At 43.0% G+C, this 14143-nt stretch overlaps 1 protein-coding gene across 1 annotated transcript in view; it reads right to left on the reverse strand.

Annotated features, from left to right (window-relative positions):
• LOC127574527 (chondroitin sulfate proteoglycan 5-like) overlaps positions 1–14143 on the reverse strand; it is a 61998-nt gene that overhangs the window by 28970 nt on the left and 18885 nt on the right. The window contains exon 3 of the mRNA XM_052023570.1: positions 1249–1437. Within this exon, the coding sequence (XP_051879530.1) occupies positions 1249–1437 (189 nt within the window). The remainder of the gene's footprint in view (positions 1–1248; positions 1438–14143) is intronic.

The following is a 14143-nucleotide window of genomic DNA, read 5'->3' on the forward strand; positions in this document are numbered from 1 at the left end:
ACACTCAGTGATTCAGGAACAGCCTCTTCCACTTGGTCATCAGATTTCTGAATGATCCATGAACCCATGAACACTACCTCATTATTCCTTTGTTTACTTGCACTATTTATTTATTTTTGTAATATATAGATTTTTATGTCTTTGCACTGTACTGCTGCTGCAAAACAACACATTTCACGTCATATGTCAGTGATAATAAATCTGATTCTGATTCTGAGGCTCTAAGTGGGAGTGTGCTTATATTGAGAGGGTGAATCACGAAGAATGTGAACATCAACAGGGTGTGTCTGGGAGTGCGTTAATATTATGGGGTGTCATTGAGAGTGCATTCATCTAAAGGGTGTCTCTAACAGTATTAATTTTTACACGGTAATATGTTAATATTAATTGGGTGCCTGTGACATTATGTTGACATTAACAGAGTGTCCATGGAAATGTGTTAATGCTAACAGAGTGGTTAAATTAACAGGGTTCTCTGGAAGTGCTTTAATATTACCAGAATGTCTCTGGGATTTTGTTAATATTCATCAGACACTATCCACAAGTAAGGTCAAAACTTATTCTGCTGACTTGAAAGTTGTGGCCCAGATCTGATATTTTCCAAGCCTTCAATCAATTTTCAGACACCGAGAGGAAATGAGCTGACTATTGTGGAACTCACTGACTGCAATAAAACAAACTTTGCTTATGTCATTGTCTCCTGGCCTAAATATGATTGGAGGCTGACCCCTAGCTAATGGATCAATGGGACTGTTGATTGTAAAAACAACCCAAGTCTCCAAGCAGAAAGTTTCAGAGATCTTTTTTGAGGCATTATGCTCAGTATCACATCATCTCAGGCATTGTTTCTCGCACGGTCCCAAAGTCAGTAGCAAATGATTACGCCCCATACACTGCTCAATTTAACCTTAATTTTGCTGCATCACAGAGCCTGACTACAATCCCAATGCTTGCCCTCAGTTTGGGAGGCATACAAGAAAAGAGAAAGAGAAAAGCAAAAGGAGTAGAAATAGTGAAGCCACTCTACAAAGGTAGAGAATGGGAGAAGAGAGAGAAGAGATGGAACAGAGATGGGCAGGGACTGGGTGGAACTGAAGTGAGAAATGGAGAGAGAGAAATTGGAGAGGAACAGAATATGATGTTTATCAGCTATAGTACAAGCTCTGCTTAAATATAGCTGTTAAAAAAGCTGTATTCATGGTACTTGCCATTGAGTTTGCTCTGGAGGGGTGGTATCACAATACTCACCTCCTTTTCCGAAGCTTTTTATTTTCAGTCTTTAAAGAGTAAACTTTCTTTGCAAAGAAGACTGTGAGCATGAAGAGAAGTAGGATCACTGCTGCTGAGGAACCAATGGCTATACACATCACCTGGAACTCTGTGACGATAAATTCACACCGAATCCCTTTGTGCCAGATGTAATCCTGAGCATTGCATCTGCAGGAAGAACAAGTCACTGTGTAAATATTAGATTGGCTTCTGGTCCTCTGCCTTTTACAGATTTGGCGCAACATGCCTCACATTCTCTCTCTGTGTCATAAGTTTTCCAGATTTCTATGCAACACGTGCGCTTGATAAAAGAAGGTGGCTCATAATGGAATCAGATCTCACCCAGGATACATAATAATGATGACAGCACTCTATTTAAACTGTGCACTTCAAACAGGGGCGCTATGATTGACACTGTGTTCTTTGTATCCAGCAAAAGAAGATCCTCACAAAGCTTGAGAAAGGAAAAATACAGAGAAGAGCAGAAGATCAGAGAAAGAAAATACAATAAAAACAATTATCTGTGAGAAACACAATAGATACAGAATGACTACAAAAGCAAAGATTCAGGAATAGACCTCATGACTAAAAATCTCAAATTTTGAAAGATTTATTGTTCCCTCCTTTTCATTGTCTTAGGTGTAATAAAACATAAAGGATTTCAAGCCAGATAGTGACTGGATAATGAGGAATGTTGGCCAGGAAGCAAGGGAGAACTTTACTCTCTACTGGTACATAATCCTAGTATTCACCTCCAACAAGCCTCCTGCTTGAGTGCAGCTAATCCACAGGAAAAATGGAGAACTATTTTAAACTCTGTTGCCTCCACTCCAGAGCCAAGGTCACCCTAACTTCAGTCATTGAGATGTAATATCCAATGACACGTATGTGCATATGTTCAGGAGCCAAAATCCAAATCATTGTCAACTCAAAACACAAGAGAAAACAGGTCTTTCACTTAACATATCCAAAGCAGGTCTCCTCAACCAAACTGCCCCTTATGTACAACACCACCCTCTGACGCTAAAACCCTGGAACCACTATGGACCACTTCCCCTCTCTCAGGCAACACATTATGAAATTCATATTAGTCTTCACTGTGCCAGCACAGCCTTCAGACATCTGAGGAAAGGAGCACTTGAAAATTAGGATGTCAAACCTAGAACAAAATTCCTAGTCTACTGGGCAACCTTTATCCCTGCCATCCTTTAGGCTTTGAGACATGGACAAATCCACTGACAAAGTAAGTGAACCAATGTCAGTGTCCTTTTCTGGGCTAATATCCCCAACACTGAGGCCTTAATTACACTCAGTCAGCTCTGATACCCCAGGCATATTGCCGCAACCCCAACACCGGATTCCTGAAACAGGCACTCTACTTTGAGCTGATATGGAAAGACATTACCAGGTAGACAGAGGAAAATACTCAAGGATGTTCTCAATGCCTCCTTGATAAAAGTGTAACATCCCAGACCCATGACTACTTTAAATGAAGAAGGACAATTCAGGATGGCATTGAGAACCATGGATTAGGAGCACACAGAAGCCCTGTGTGAATGGTAGGAAGAGTACATCACCTCTGGAAGTAACTACTCAGCCATCATTCAAATGCCTTCTGTCCCCCCCCCCCCCACCTCTTGCACCACCCCACCACCCCATAGAGGAGTCTGTGGATCCCACATTAACCTCAACAGACATCACAAAGCCAACCGAACTGGAGTGGAAGCAGGTCGTCCTCAAGCCAGTGGCAAGAAGATGTTATCTCCAGTTCCAAGACACATTCACACTAGCCTCCAAGGGAAGGGTTGGAAATAAAATATAAGTTCCCCATTGCACTAGCCCCAGATTTGCAGTTTGAACCTTGAGTTAATGTTCAGTCTGGAGGATTTTGCATTATTTATTAATTCAAACAAACATAGATTATGTGGTATATGGAATTTAAATTGCAGTTACAGATCTCAGACATTGTCTGCACTGCATCAGCCTCTAGCCAGTTTAGGAATTTATGCTATATACTAGAAATCAAGAAATTTGGTACTGTTTCCTTTCTCTCATCAGACTTTCATTTTGTTTTATTCCTCAATGCCCAAAGGTGTTGGCCTCTTTACCTTACCTCTTCAACCTGTTGGAGGCTGGGTTACTACAAGCAAGTAACCCTTCATTTTGCACAAAGATTGACATGTGAGTATTGGCAGATCGTTCAACTACATTTTCACTCTATTTATAAACGACTTGGAAGAAAACTAGAAAGCCTCGTATCTATGTTTGCTGACTACACTAATTTAGGTGACACCAGTAAATAGAGCAGAAAATTGCAATGGGACATTCTTAGATTAAATTTGCAATCAAACAGTAGCAGATGGAATTCGGTGTAGGAAACTGAGGTTATCCACTTTGGGCCAAAGGAAGACAAACAACAGTTCATTCAAAAAGGGAAGCAAGAATCCATGGAATAGAGGTCTGCTCAGGTGCAAAACTAAAACCTAATCCGACCTTGGCCAATGCTAACCCAACCTGAGCCCAAGGACTTATAATTTTTTTAATGCCCTAACCAAACTCAACACGTATCGTTCAGGCTTGGGTCAGGAACCAAGGCTCTACTGTGGAGGAGCAATGTGAGTTAGGGGTAAAAGTAAGGTAAGATAGATAAGATATCTTTATTAGTCACATATACATTGAAACACACAGTGAAATGCATCTTTTGCGTTGTGTTCTGGGGGCAGCCCGCAAGTGTTGCCACGTTTCCGGTGCCAACATAGCATGCCAACAACTTCCTAACCCATACATCTTTTGGAATATGGGAGGAAACCGGAGCACCCAGAGCAAACCCACGCAGACACAGGGAGAACGTACAAACTCCTTACAGACAGTGGCCGGAATTGAACCCGGGTCGCTGGCGCTGTAAAGCTTTACGCTAACCGCTACACACTAAGAGTTATAGGACAAGCACAAATTAGTTTTACAGAAGTGAGTGAACTAAAGCTCTTTATTTCAAGAGGACTAGAATACAAATCAGAAACTCAAAAAATATGTTGGAAATATGAAATATAAACAGAATTGATGCTCAGCCAGTCAGATAGCCATCTGTTTTAAACTATACGCAGAACTACATTCTGTTAGAAAACATGAGGAATAGTGGAATCACTTTCACTCATGTGAAATACAATGTTAGAAAATATCTGAAGAATTGAATTCAGATAGAACCCATCCAGAGTCATAAGCTCAGTCATAGTACACAGAAGCAAGCCCTTTAGCCCACCATGTCTGTTACAATCAAGCACCCATCTGCACTAATATTTTTCAGCACTCAAGAGGCAAATATGATAGAAGTGTTTAAAAGGCTCTTAGATAGGCACATGAATGTGCAGAGAATGGAGAGATATGGACATTGTGTAGGCAGATGGGATTAGTTTAGTTAGACATTTAATTACTAGTTTAATTAGTTTGGCACAACATGGTGGGCCGAAGGGCCTGTTCCTGTGTTATGTTCTATGTTAAACCCATATCCTCTGATTTTAGAATCTCTGCTGGGAAAAGCTTCTTACTATCTACCCTGTGTATGATCCTCATAATTTTGTATACACTATCAGATCACCCCTCAGCCTCCTCCACTCTGAAGGAAACAATCACAACATATCCAGTTTATCCTCATAATTGAAACAGGAATCCTGTATCCAGTCAGGTTTGGACTGTAAACAGCTTTCCATAAGAAACAACTTGGAGTAATGTATTCTAGTAGAACCAACCTGATATACAGAAATATGTAAGAAAAAATAGAGGGCTGTGGGCTGTGTAGGAGGGAAGGGTTAGATTGATCATAGAGTAAGTGTTTATATCTACACTCAGCTCTGGAGCATCTGGACAGTAAAGACACCTACATTAGACTATTGTTTATTGACTACAGCTCTGCCTTCAATACTATAATCCCAAGCAGACTCATCACCAAACACTAAGACCTAGGACTCAACACCTCACTCTGTAACTGGATTCTTGACTTTCTAAGCAACAGACCACAATCAGTGAGGATAGGCAGCAATACCTCTGGCACGATTATTCTCAACACTGGTGCCCCACAAGGCTGCGTCCTCAGCCCTCTACTCTATTCCCTATACACTCATGACTGTGTGGCCAGATTCTTCTCTAACTCCATCTACAAGTTTGCAGATGATACCACCATTGTAGGCCGTATCTCAAACAGCGATGAGTCGGAGTACAGGAAGGAGATAGAGAGCTTAGTGGAATGGTGTCATGACAACAACCTTTCCCTCAATGTCAACAAAACAAAAGAGCTTGTCATTGACTTCAGGAAAGGGGACGGTTTACATGCACCTGTTTACATCAACAGTGCTGAGGTCGAGAGGGTTGAGAGCTTCAAGTTCCTGGGAGTGAACATCACCAACAGCCTGTCCTGGTCAAATCACGTAGACTCCATGGCCAAGAAAGCTCACCAGCGCCTCTACTTCCTCAGGAGGCTAATGAAATTCAGTTTGTCCCCTTTAACTCTCACCAACTTCTATCGGTCCACAATAGAAAGCATCCTTTCTGGATGTATCACAGCTTGGTACTGCAACTGCTCTGCCCAGGACCGCAAGAAACTGCAGAGAGCTGTGGACACAGCCCAGTGCATCACGGACACCAGCCTCCCCTCCTTGGACTCTGTCTTTACCTCTCGCTGTCTTGGTGAAGCAGCCAGCATAATCAAAGACCCCACCCACCCGGGTCATTCTTTCTTCTCTCCTCTTCCATCAGGTAGAAGATACAGGAGCCTGAGGGCACATACCACCCGACTTAAGGACAGTTTCTACCCCACTGTGATAAGACTATTGAACGGTTCCCTTTCTCTGTAGCTGTGACACTTTACTCTGTACTGTTATTGTTTGGGTGCAGCCTGCAAGTTTCGCCACATTTCCGGTGCCAACATAGCATGCCCACAACTTCCTAACCCGTACGTCTTTGGAATGTGGGAAGAAACCGGAGCACCCGGAGGGAACCCACGCAGACACGGGGAGAACGTACAAACTTCAGCCGGAATTGAACCCGTGTCGCTGGCACTGTAATAGTGTTACTCTAACCGCTACACTACCTTATTGACCTTTATGTGTTTCAAGACTGCCAACGTTTCCTCCTTCATAATGTTGGTATGCGTCAGTGTGTCACTGTTCTCTTCCCTGAATTCCCTAGCTTCCATGTCCTTCTCCACTGTAAATACAAATGAGAACTATTCATTTAAGAACTTACCCATTCCCATGGCTCCACACATAGAATGCCACACTGATCCTTAAGGGTACCTACTCTCTCCTTGGTTACCCTTTTGCTCTTAATATACTTATAGAATCTTTTAGGATTCTTTAGCATATCTGCCAGAGATATCTCATGTCCCCTTTTTATCCTCCTGATTTCCTTAAGTGTTCTCCTGCATCCCTTTTACTCCTCAAGGGACTCATTTGATTCAGCTGCTTGGGAAGGGATGATGAGGATCCAATTGTTGTGGTCTAAGTTAAGATCAAAACATAAGAAGGTGTAAGCAAGGAGTCTGTCTGGCTGTCTGGAGAGACTTCTTTTTTTGGGAGGTCATCCAGGATAATGAATGAATTACTTGAATTCCAGTTTTGTGGGTTTTGAGGTGGTTAATGAAGCCAATCAATGTGGGAACCACAAACTCTTTCACAAATGGGTAGGTAATGGCTGATGGGATGGGTGTTTGGGTTTATGCGGTGGAGTGTTCTTTCTGCCACTTAGGCAGGGCCTCTGTGTACTCCCACTGCATGACTTGAGGTCTTAGTACGATCCCACATGCTCCTTCACAGCTTTGAGCAGTCATGCCCCAGAGTTTCCCTTAAGTCACTGGGGCTTTGAGAACATCCTTGAATCTTTCCCTCTGATCATCTTGTAACCTCATGGCAGAGCTTGGACTAGTGCCTGTTTCAGAAGTTGGGCCTACCCAATGTACTGAGTGAGTGGAAGTAGGGCCTCAAAATGGTGAATGTTGCCCAAGAAAGGGCACTGATTTTAGTTCATTTATCCTTCCAGTGAATTTGGAGTATTTTGTGGAGACAGTGTTGGTGATATTTTTGCAGTAGCTTGAGATGCCTGCTGTAGGTATGCCAGGTCTCAGGGAGACTGCCATTTGTTAGGTCCTCTTGGGTTAAGACTCTCTGTTATGTTACCTGAGCCTTGGATAAGTGTTGGGGTGAACACATGGTTAAAGTTATAGTATGAGAAAGTCTGATTCCATTAAATGGAACACAGGCATCGACATTGACAGAGGAAGGATCTGAATCACTGGGACAGGTTCCTCTTGAGCCAAACTGAAAGGATCAATGGGACTTTAAGTAAGTAATTGGTGGGGAATGAGTTCGGGAGAAAATATAATATTGTTACTTCAAAATCAAATGACAGTGAAGGGGGTGGTCGGTAGGATGGTGCAGTAATTAAAGCTGCTGCCAGGGACCTGGCTTTGATCTTGACCTCAGGTGATGTCTTTGCGGAATTTGGGCATTCTTCCCATGGCTACATGGCTTTCCACCAGACACTCTGGTTTCCTCCCCCATCCCAAAAACATGCTGGTGGTTAATTGCCCACAGTAAATTGTCACTTTGTGTAGGGAAGAGATAAAGAAACTAAAGGTAGGGTAGGTTACAGGCTACAGGGGAAAGGGACTGGTGGGATTTCTCTGGTGGGAAATGGCATGGAACCCATGAACTGAATGTGCTCTAATAAGCAAATAAGGGTAGGTACATGGTCAGAAATAACACTTTAAGCACAAAATGTAAAGGAGAAATTAAAGATTGTAAAGTAATTAAACCACAAGAGAGAAATAAATGCACGAGGAAGGCTGGACGGCGCTTGACCCAGACCTTGTGCTCACCTCTGATGGGGTGTGCCCACTGCTGCATTTAGATTTTATGGCCACGGGGTCCTAGTGCCCTGCTGGTCTTGGCTGTGTGGCTGCCTGTCAGAAGGCCATTTCTACTCTTTGGCTGTGTGGCCATTTCTACTCTTGTTTTTCAAGTAATCAGAGACATTTAGGATTACTGGAAAAACATATAAACAATGTTAAAATATTAATAAAATATTACTATATAATACACTCATTTTAACCACACTTAATATGTGAATTGATTTAATCATGCATATTAATTAAATAAAGTTACCTTCTGTTAACTTCTGACTGACAGTGGACAACCAGGGCTGTGCTGTCTGCACCAGTAATGATTGGAGTAATGATAAGGGACCAGATCCAATGTTTACCAGGCCCTTCAACTCAGCATACTATGGAACTGCTACTTGATCTAACTGTTGAGTTCAGCAGCAGAGTGGGAGTTCAGATGCACCACATCTAATTTATTTAATTTATTCCTTGTGTAAAAGAATAAATTAACTAAAATTATAGGTGCAAATTTGGAGGTTGTGAGATAGAAACTATTATTGAGCCATGGAGGGCTGAGAATTAAATATTTTATCTGAGGTCATAAGGTCTACAAGAAAGATGAGGTAGGAGAGGAGAACTGGTGGTGGAGGAGAATAGAACAAGTAAGCAAGCAATGAAAAATTTGGGCAGAATTAAGAAAGAGAAAATGACTCTGATGGGAAGTATAAAGACCAACTTGGTTGTAGCAGTGAAGTAACAAAAAGCACAAATACTGAAATTAGATAAATACATGGCAGAGATGGAGGTAGAGAAATTCTATTGCATGGCAAGACATTTGTACGCCTTGCACTTTAGAATTTTATCAGAAATACAGATGTTACTTTAAGGAACGATGCTAAGCTACTTCCAGGTTCTCCATATATATGGCACACTACTGCATGGAGATACCCAATACATTGGCATCCAATAACAACTAATGAAATCTTCAGCACAGCTTCTGCCAAATTTAATTGCATCTGCTTAACCAATGAATAGTTGAGGCCTCTAATAGAGAAGCAGATTTTCATAATGATGGTGAGGCCTTCTTCATCAATAGTTAAAGGGTGAAAATTAAAAAATAGCAGATGCTGGAAATAGGAAAAACAACAAATGCTGGAAACACTCAGCAGATCGGGCACCATCTGTGGAAAGAACACCATAAAATGGGAGCCGGATTAGGCCTTCAAGCCTGCCCCACCATTCTATGTGATCATGGATGAACTATGTCAGAACTATTCCGACAGACAGTCTTCAATCTGAAATATTAACTCGGTTCCTCTTTCTACAGATGCTGCCTGACCTGCTGAGTGTTCCCAGCATTTCCTGCTTAGCTCTATGATAATTAAAGTGTGCCCGCCTGACCAGGCCCAAACCCAAGGAGTTCAGCTTTGAAGTTAGGGATTTCAAGTTAAGTATTCGGCCCTTGCTGTGGGTCTAGCTCAAGCCACCTACCAGACCCAACTGAATCCCTGGTCACCACTGTCCTTTCACCTCCTTCCCCTATTCTTAAGAAGGATATTACAACATTCCTCAGGCTCCAGAGTAAAGGCAAGAACTTGCACCTAATTAGTATTCAGTAACTCCACTGCTTGAAATGTTGCTTAAGCTGGCATCCAATCAGGAGGTGCTGTGATGCCTCTGTCAGGAGAACTGTCCACTGACACTTGCCTTCCATCTCACACATGGAAAATGGATTGTGAAGTACTGTATATTCCAGCAATCTTCATTGGCACAACACCTGGCAGCAGTTATAACTCTAAAACTAAGGCTTACTAATTCAGCTAAGTGCAATTGATTCCACAAGAATGAAAATCAATATGGAACAAATCAGGTCAGTGCCTATCGCGCTTTGTAATGGATCGTTACGTCAACGAAAGCTCCCATCAGCAATGTGCACTGAGATGTCAGAGTCAACTTGAAGCTCAAAATAATGCTTTCCTATCAATCTGTGCTGGTAGACCACAACAATTTGCTGAAATAAAACCATTCTGCTTTACAAGAGATGTCACTCGTCATTAAATTGAGGCCCTGTCGCCTACTCAGGTAGACTAAAAATATCCCATGTCTCTATTGCAAGAGTGCAGAGTATTTTCTCTGATTTTTGGCCAACATTTATTTTGTTCTTCTCGTTCGGGGTCTTCCTGTGCACACATCAGCTGTCACATTCTCTAACATTATCACAGCGATTGTATGAATTGACTGCAAAGCACATTGGGACACAGGCCAACCTGTGGTGATGGAAGACAATGGGCACCATATTGTTTTTTATGTCAATCTTGTGTCATACAGGGTCTTTACAGGTATGAATTTTCCATGGCATGTGATCAATTTATTAATTTAATTTCCTCCAACCTACTACTTTCTTCACAGTATCCCCAATCTTTACTGGGGTTTGGTTCTGTAGAATTCAACAGCCCACAGAGCCATTCGTCACTGTAATCCCTGATAAACTACTTGAACGTGAGTAAATCCTCTCTTGTCTTTCACTAATGTTCATCCACATGTAAACAGATCAAGATTTAAAAAATAACACTGGTTACTCAGGCACTCCTTAACCTTTGGTTTGTTAAGTTGAAAGTCAGGAAACTCCAAAATTGGTAAACAAGGCAGACCTGCAGGTTTTGTAACCATGTTTAAATGTCCCTAGCAAATAAAGAATATTGGGATGCACTGGGAAGAGGATGCAAACAGGGATTAAGAGTACAAAAGCTGACTCAACTCAAATAGAACGGATGAGGGAGAAGAGAGAAATGGTAGAGAGAGAGAGAGAAAGAGAGAGTCAACTGGGTATCACTAACCTTAAATTTATAATTCTTTGGGATTGTTGTGGAAATGGCAAAAGCAGATTAATGATGTACATCAGACTCAGTAAAGTGGGACACTGTCAACACTCTATTTTTCAATTATGTAAAGAGCAGAAGAATGATGGGAGTTAAGGTAGGACCGATTAGGGATAAAGGTGGGAAGATGTGCCTGGAAGCTGTGGAAGTGGGTGAGGTCCTCAATGAATATTTCTCTTCAGTATTCACCCAGGAGGGGGGCCTTGATGGTGCTGAGGACAGTGTTGGTAAGGGTAATGTTCTAGAGCATGTAGGTATCAAGAGAGAGGATGTGTTGGAGCTGTTAGAAAATATTAGGACAAATAAGTCCCCGGGGCCTGACAGAATATTCCCCAGGCTGCTTTGTGAGGCGAGGGAGGAGATTGCTGAGCCATTGGCTAGGATCTTTGAGTCCTTGTTGTCAACGGGGATGGTACCGGAGGATTGGAGGGTGGCAAATGTTGTACCCTTATTCAAACAAGGTAGTAGGGATAGTCCAGGGAATTATAGACCAGTGAGCCTTACGTCTGTGGTGGGCAAGCTGTTGGAAAGGATTCTTAGAGATAGGATCTATGGGCATTTGGAGAATCATGGTCTGATCAGGGACAGCCAGCATGGCTTTGTGGAGGGCAGATCATGTCTCACAAGCCTGATAGTGTTCTTTGAAGAGGTGACCAGACAGATTGATGAGGGTAGTGCAGTAGAAGTGGTTTACATGGATTTTAGTAAGGCATTTGACAAGGTTCCACATGATAGAAGAAGGTCAGAGGGCATGGGATCCAGGGAAGCTTGGCCATGTGGATTCAGAATTGGCTTGCCTGTAGAAAGCAGAGGGTTGTAGTGGAGGGAGTGCATTCAGATTGGAGGGCTGTGTCTAGCGGTGTCCCACAAGGATCGGTTCTGGGACATCTGCTTTTCATGATTTTTATTAATGATTTGGATGAAGCACACAAATCTGGTGATCCTGATCTGTACAAGAAATCGAGGTATGACCTTTGGAAAGCTATCAGGGATGACAAGAGGCAGTACCAACTCAAAATAGAGTCCCTGACCAGCCGTCAGTTATGGCAGGGCTTACATGCCATAACAGGCTACAAGACAATGTCAGTCTGCATCCCTTCCTGATGAACTTAATGCATTCTATGCGCATTTTGAACAAAAGGGAAGTGGATTGTCACCATTCACTCTGACAGCCACCAACGCAGCTGAACCTGTGATCACAGTGGAGGACATAAGATCAGTCTTCCGGAGAGTGAACACGAGGAAAGCACCTGGCCCAGATGGTGTCACGGGCCGCGTACTCAGATCTTGTGCTGATCAGCTGTCAGAAGTATTTGCGGACATATTCAACCTCTCCCTGCTTCAATCTTACGTTCCCACCTGTTTTAAGAAAACCACATCATCCCGGTACCAAAGAAAAGCAAGGTAACATGTCTCAATGACTACCGACCATTGGCTTTGACATCCACCATCATGAAGTGCTTTGAGAGGTTGGTCATGGCACACATCAACTCCAGCCTACCAGACAACCTGGACCCATTGCAATTCGCCTATCGCCGAAACAGGTCTACAGCGGATGCCATCTCCCTGGCCCTACACTCAGCTCTGAAGCATCTGGACAGTAAAGACACCTACGTTAGACTATTATTTATTGACTACAGTTCTGCCTTCAATAAATAATTCCAAGTAAGCTTGTCACCAAACTCCAGGACATAGGACTCAACACCCTCTGTAACTGGATCCTTGACTTTCTAACAAACAGACCGCAATCAGTGAGGATAGGCAGCAATACCTTCGGCACGATTATTCTCAACACTGGTGCCCCACAAGGCTGCGTCCTCAGCCCTCTACTCTACTCCCTATACACTCATGACTGTGTGGCCAGATTCTTCTCTAACTCCATCTACAAGTTTGCAGATGATACCACCATTGTAGGCCGTATCTCAAACAGCAATGAGTCAGAGTACGGGAAGGAGATAGAGAGCTTAGTGGAATGGTGTCATGACAACAACCTTTCCCTTAATATCAACAAAACAAAAGAGCTGGTCATTGACTTCAGGAAAGGGGGCGGTGTACATACACCTGTCTACATCAATGGTGCTGAGGTCAAGAGGGTTGAGAGCTTCAAGTTCCTGGGAATGAACATCACCAACAGCCTGTCCTGGTCAAATCATGTAGATGCCATGGCCAAGAAAGCTCACCAGCGCCTCTACTTCCTCAGGAGGCTAAAGAAATTTGGTTTGTCTCCTTTGACTCTCACCGACTTTGACCAATGCACCATAGAAAGCATCCTATCTGGATGTATCACGGCTTGGTACAGCAAATGTTCCACCCAGGACCGCAAGAAGCTGCAGAGAGTTGTGGACACAGCCCAGCGCATCATGGACACCAGCCTCCCCTTCTTGGACTCTGTCTTTACCTCTCGTTGTCTTGGTGAAGCAGCCAGCATAATCAAAGACCCCACCCACCTGGGACATTCTCACTTCTCTCCTCTTCCATTGGGTAGAAGATACAGGAGCCTGAGGGCATGTACCACCAGACTTAAGGACAGCTTCTACCCCACTGTGATAAGGCTATTGAACAGTTTCCTGGTTCCCAGTTCTATTGAACAATTATTGGAAGGTGTTCTGAGAGATCGGATATACGAGTATTTGGACAGCTGAGGGCTGATTAGGGATAGTCAGCATGGCTTTGTGCATGGTAGATCGTGTTTAATGAATCTTGTAGAGTTTTTCGAGGAGGTTACCAAGAAAGTAGATGAAGGAAAGGCTGTGGATGTTGTCTACATGGTCTTTAGTAAGACCTTTGACAAGTTCCCACATGGGAGATTAGTTCAGAAGGTTCAGACACTAGGTATCCATTGGAGAGGTTATAAACTGGATTTGAAATTGGCTGTATGGGAGAAGACAGAGTGTGGTAGTGGATGATTGTTTCTCAGACTGGAGGCCTGTGACTAGTGGTGTGCCTCAGGGATCTGTGCTGGGTCCATTGTTGTTTGTTGTCTATATCAATGATCTAGATGATAATGTGGTAAATTGGATCAGCAAGTTTGCTGATGATACTAAGATTGGAGGTGTAGTGGACAGCGAGGAAGGCTCTCAAAGCTTGCAGAGGGATCTGGACCAAATGGAAAAATGGTCCAGAA

This window comes from Pristis pectinata, chromosome 9, assembly GCF_009764475.1.
Source record: "Pristis pectinata isolate sPriPec2 chromosome 9, sPriPec2.1.pri, whole genome shotgun sequence".
Lineage (NCBI taxonomy): Eukaryota > Metazoa > Chordata > Chondrichthyes > Rhinopristiformes > Pristidae > Pristis > Pristis pectinata.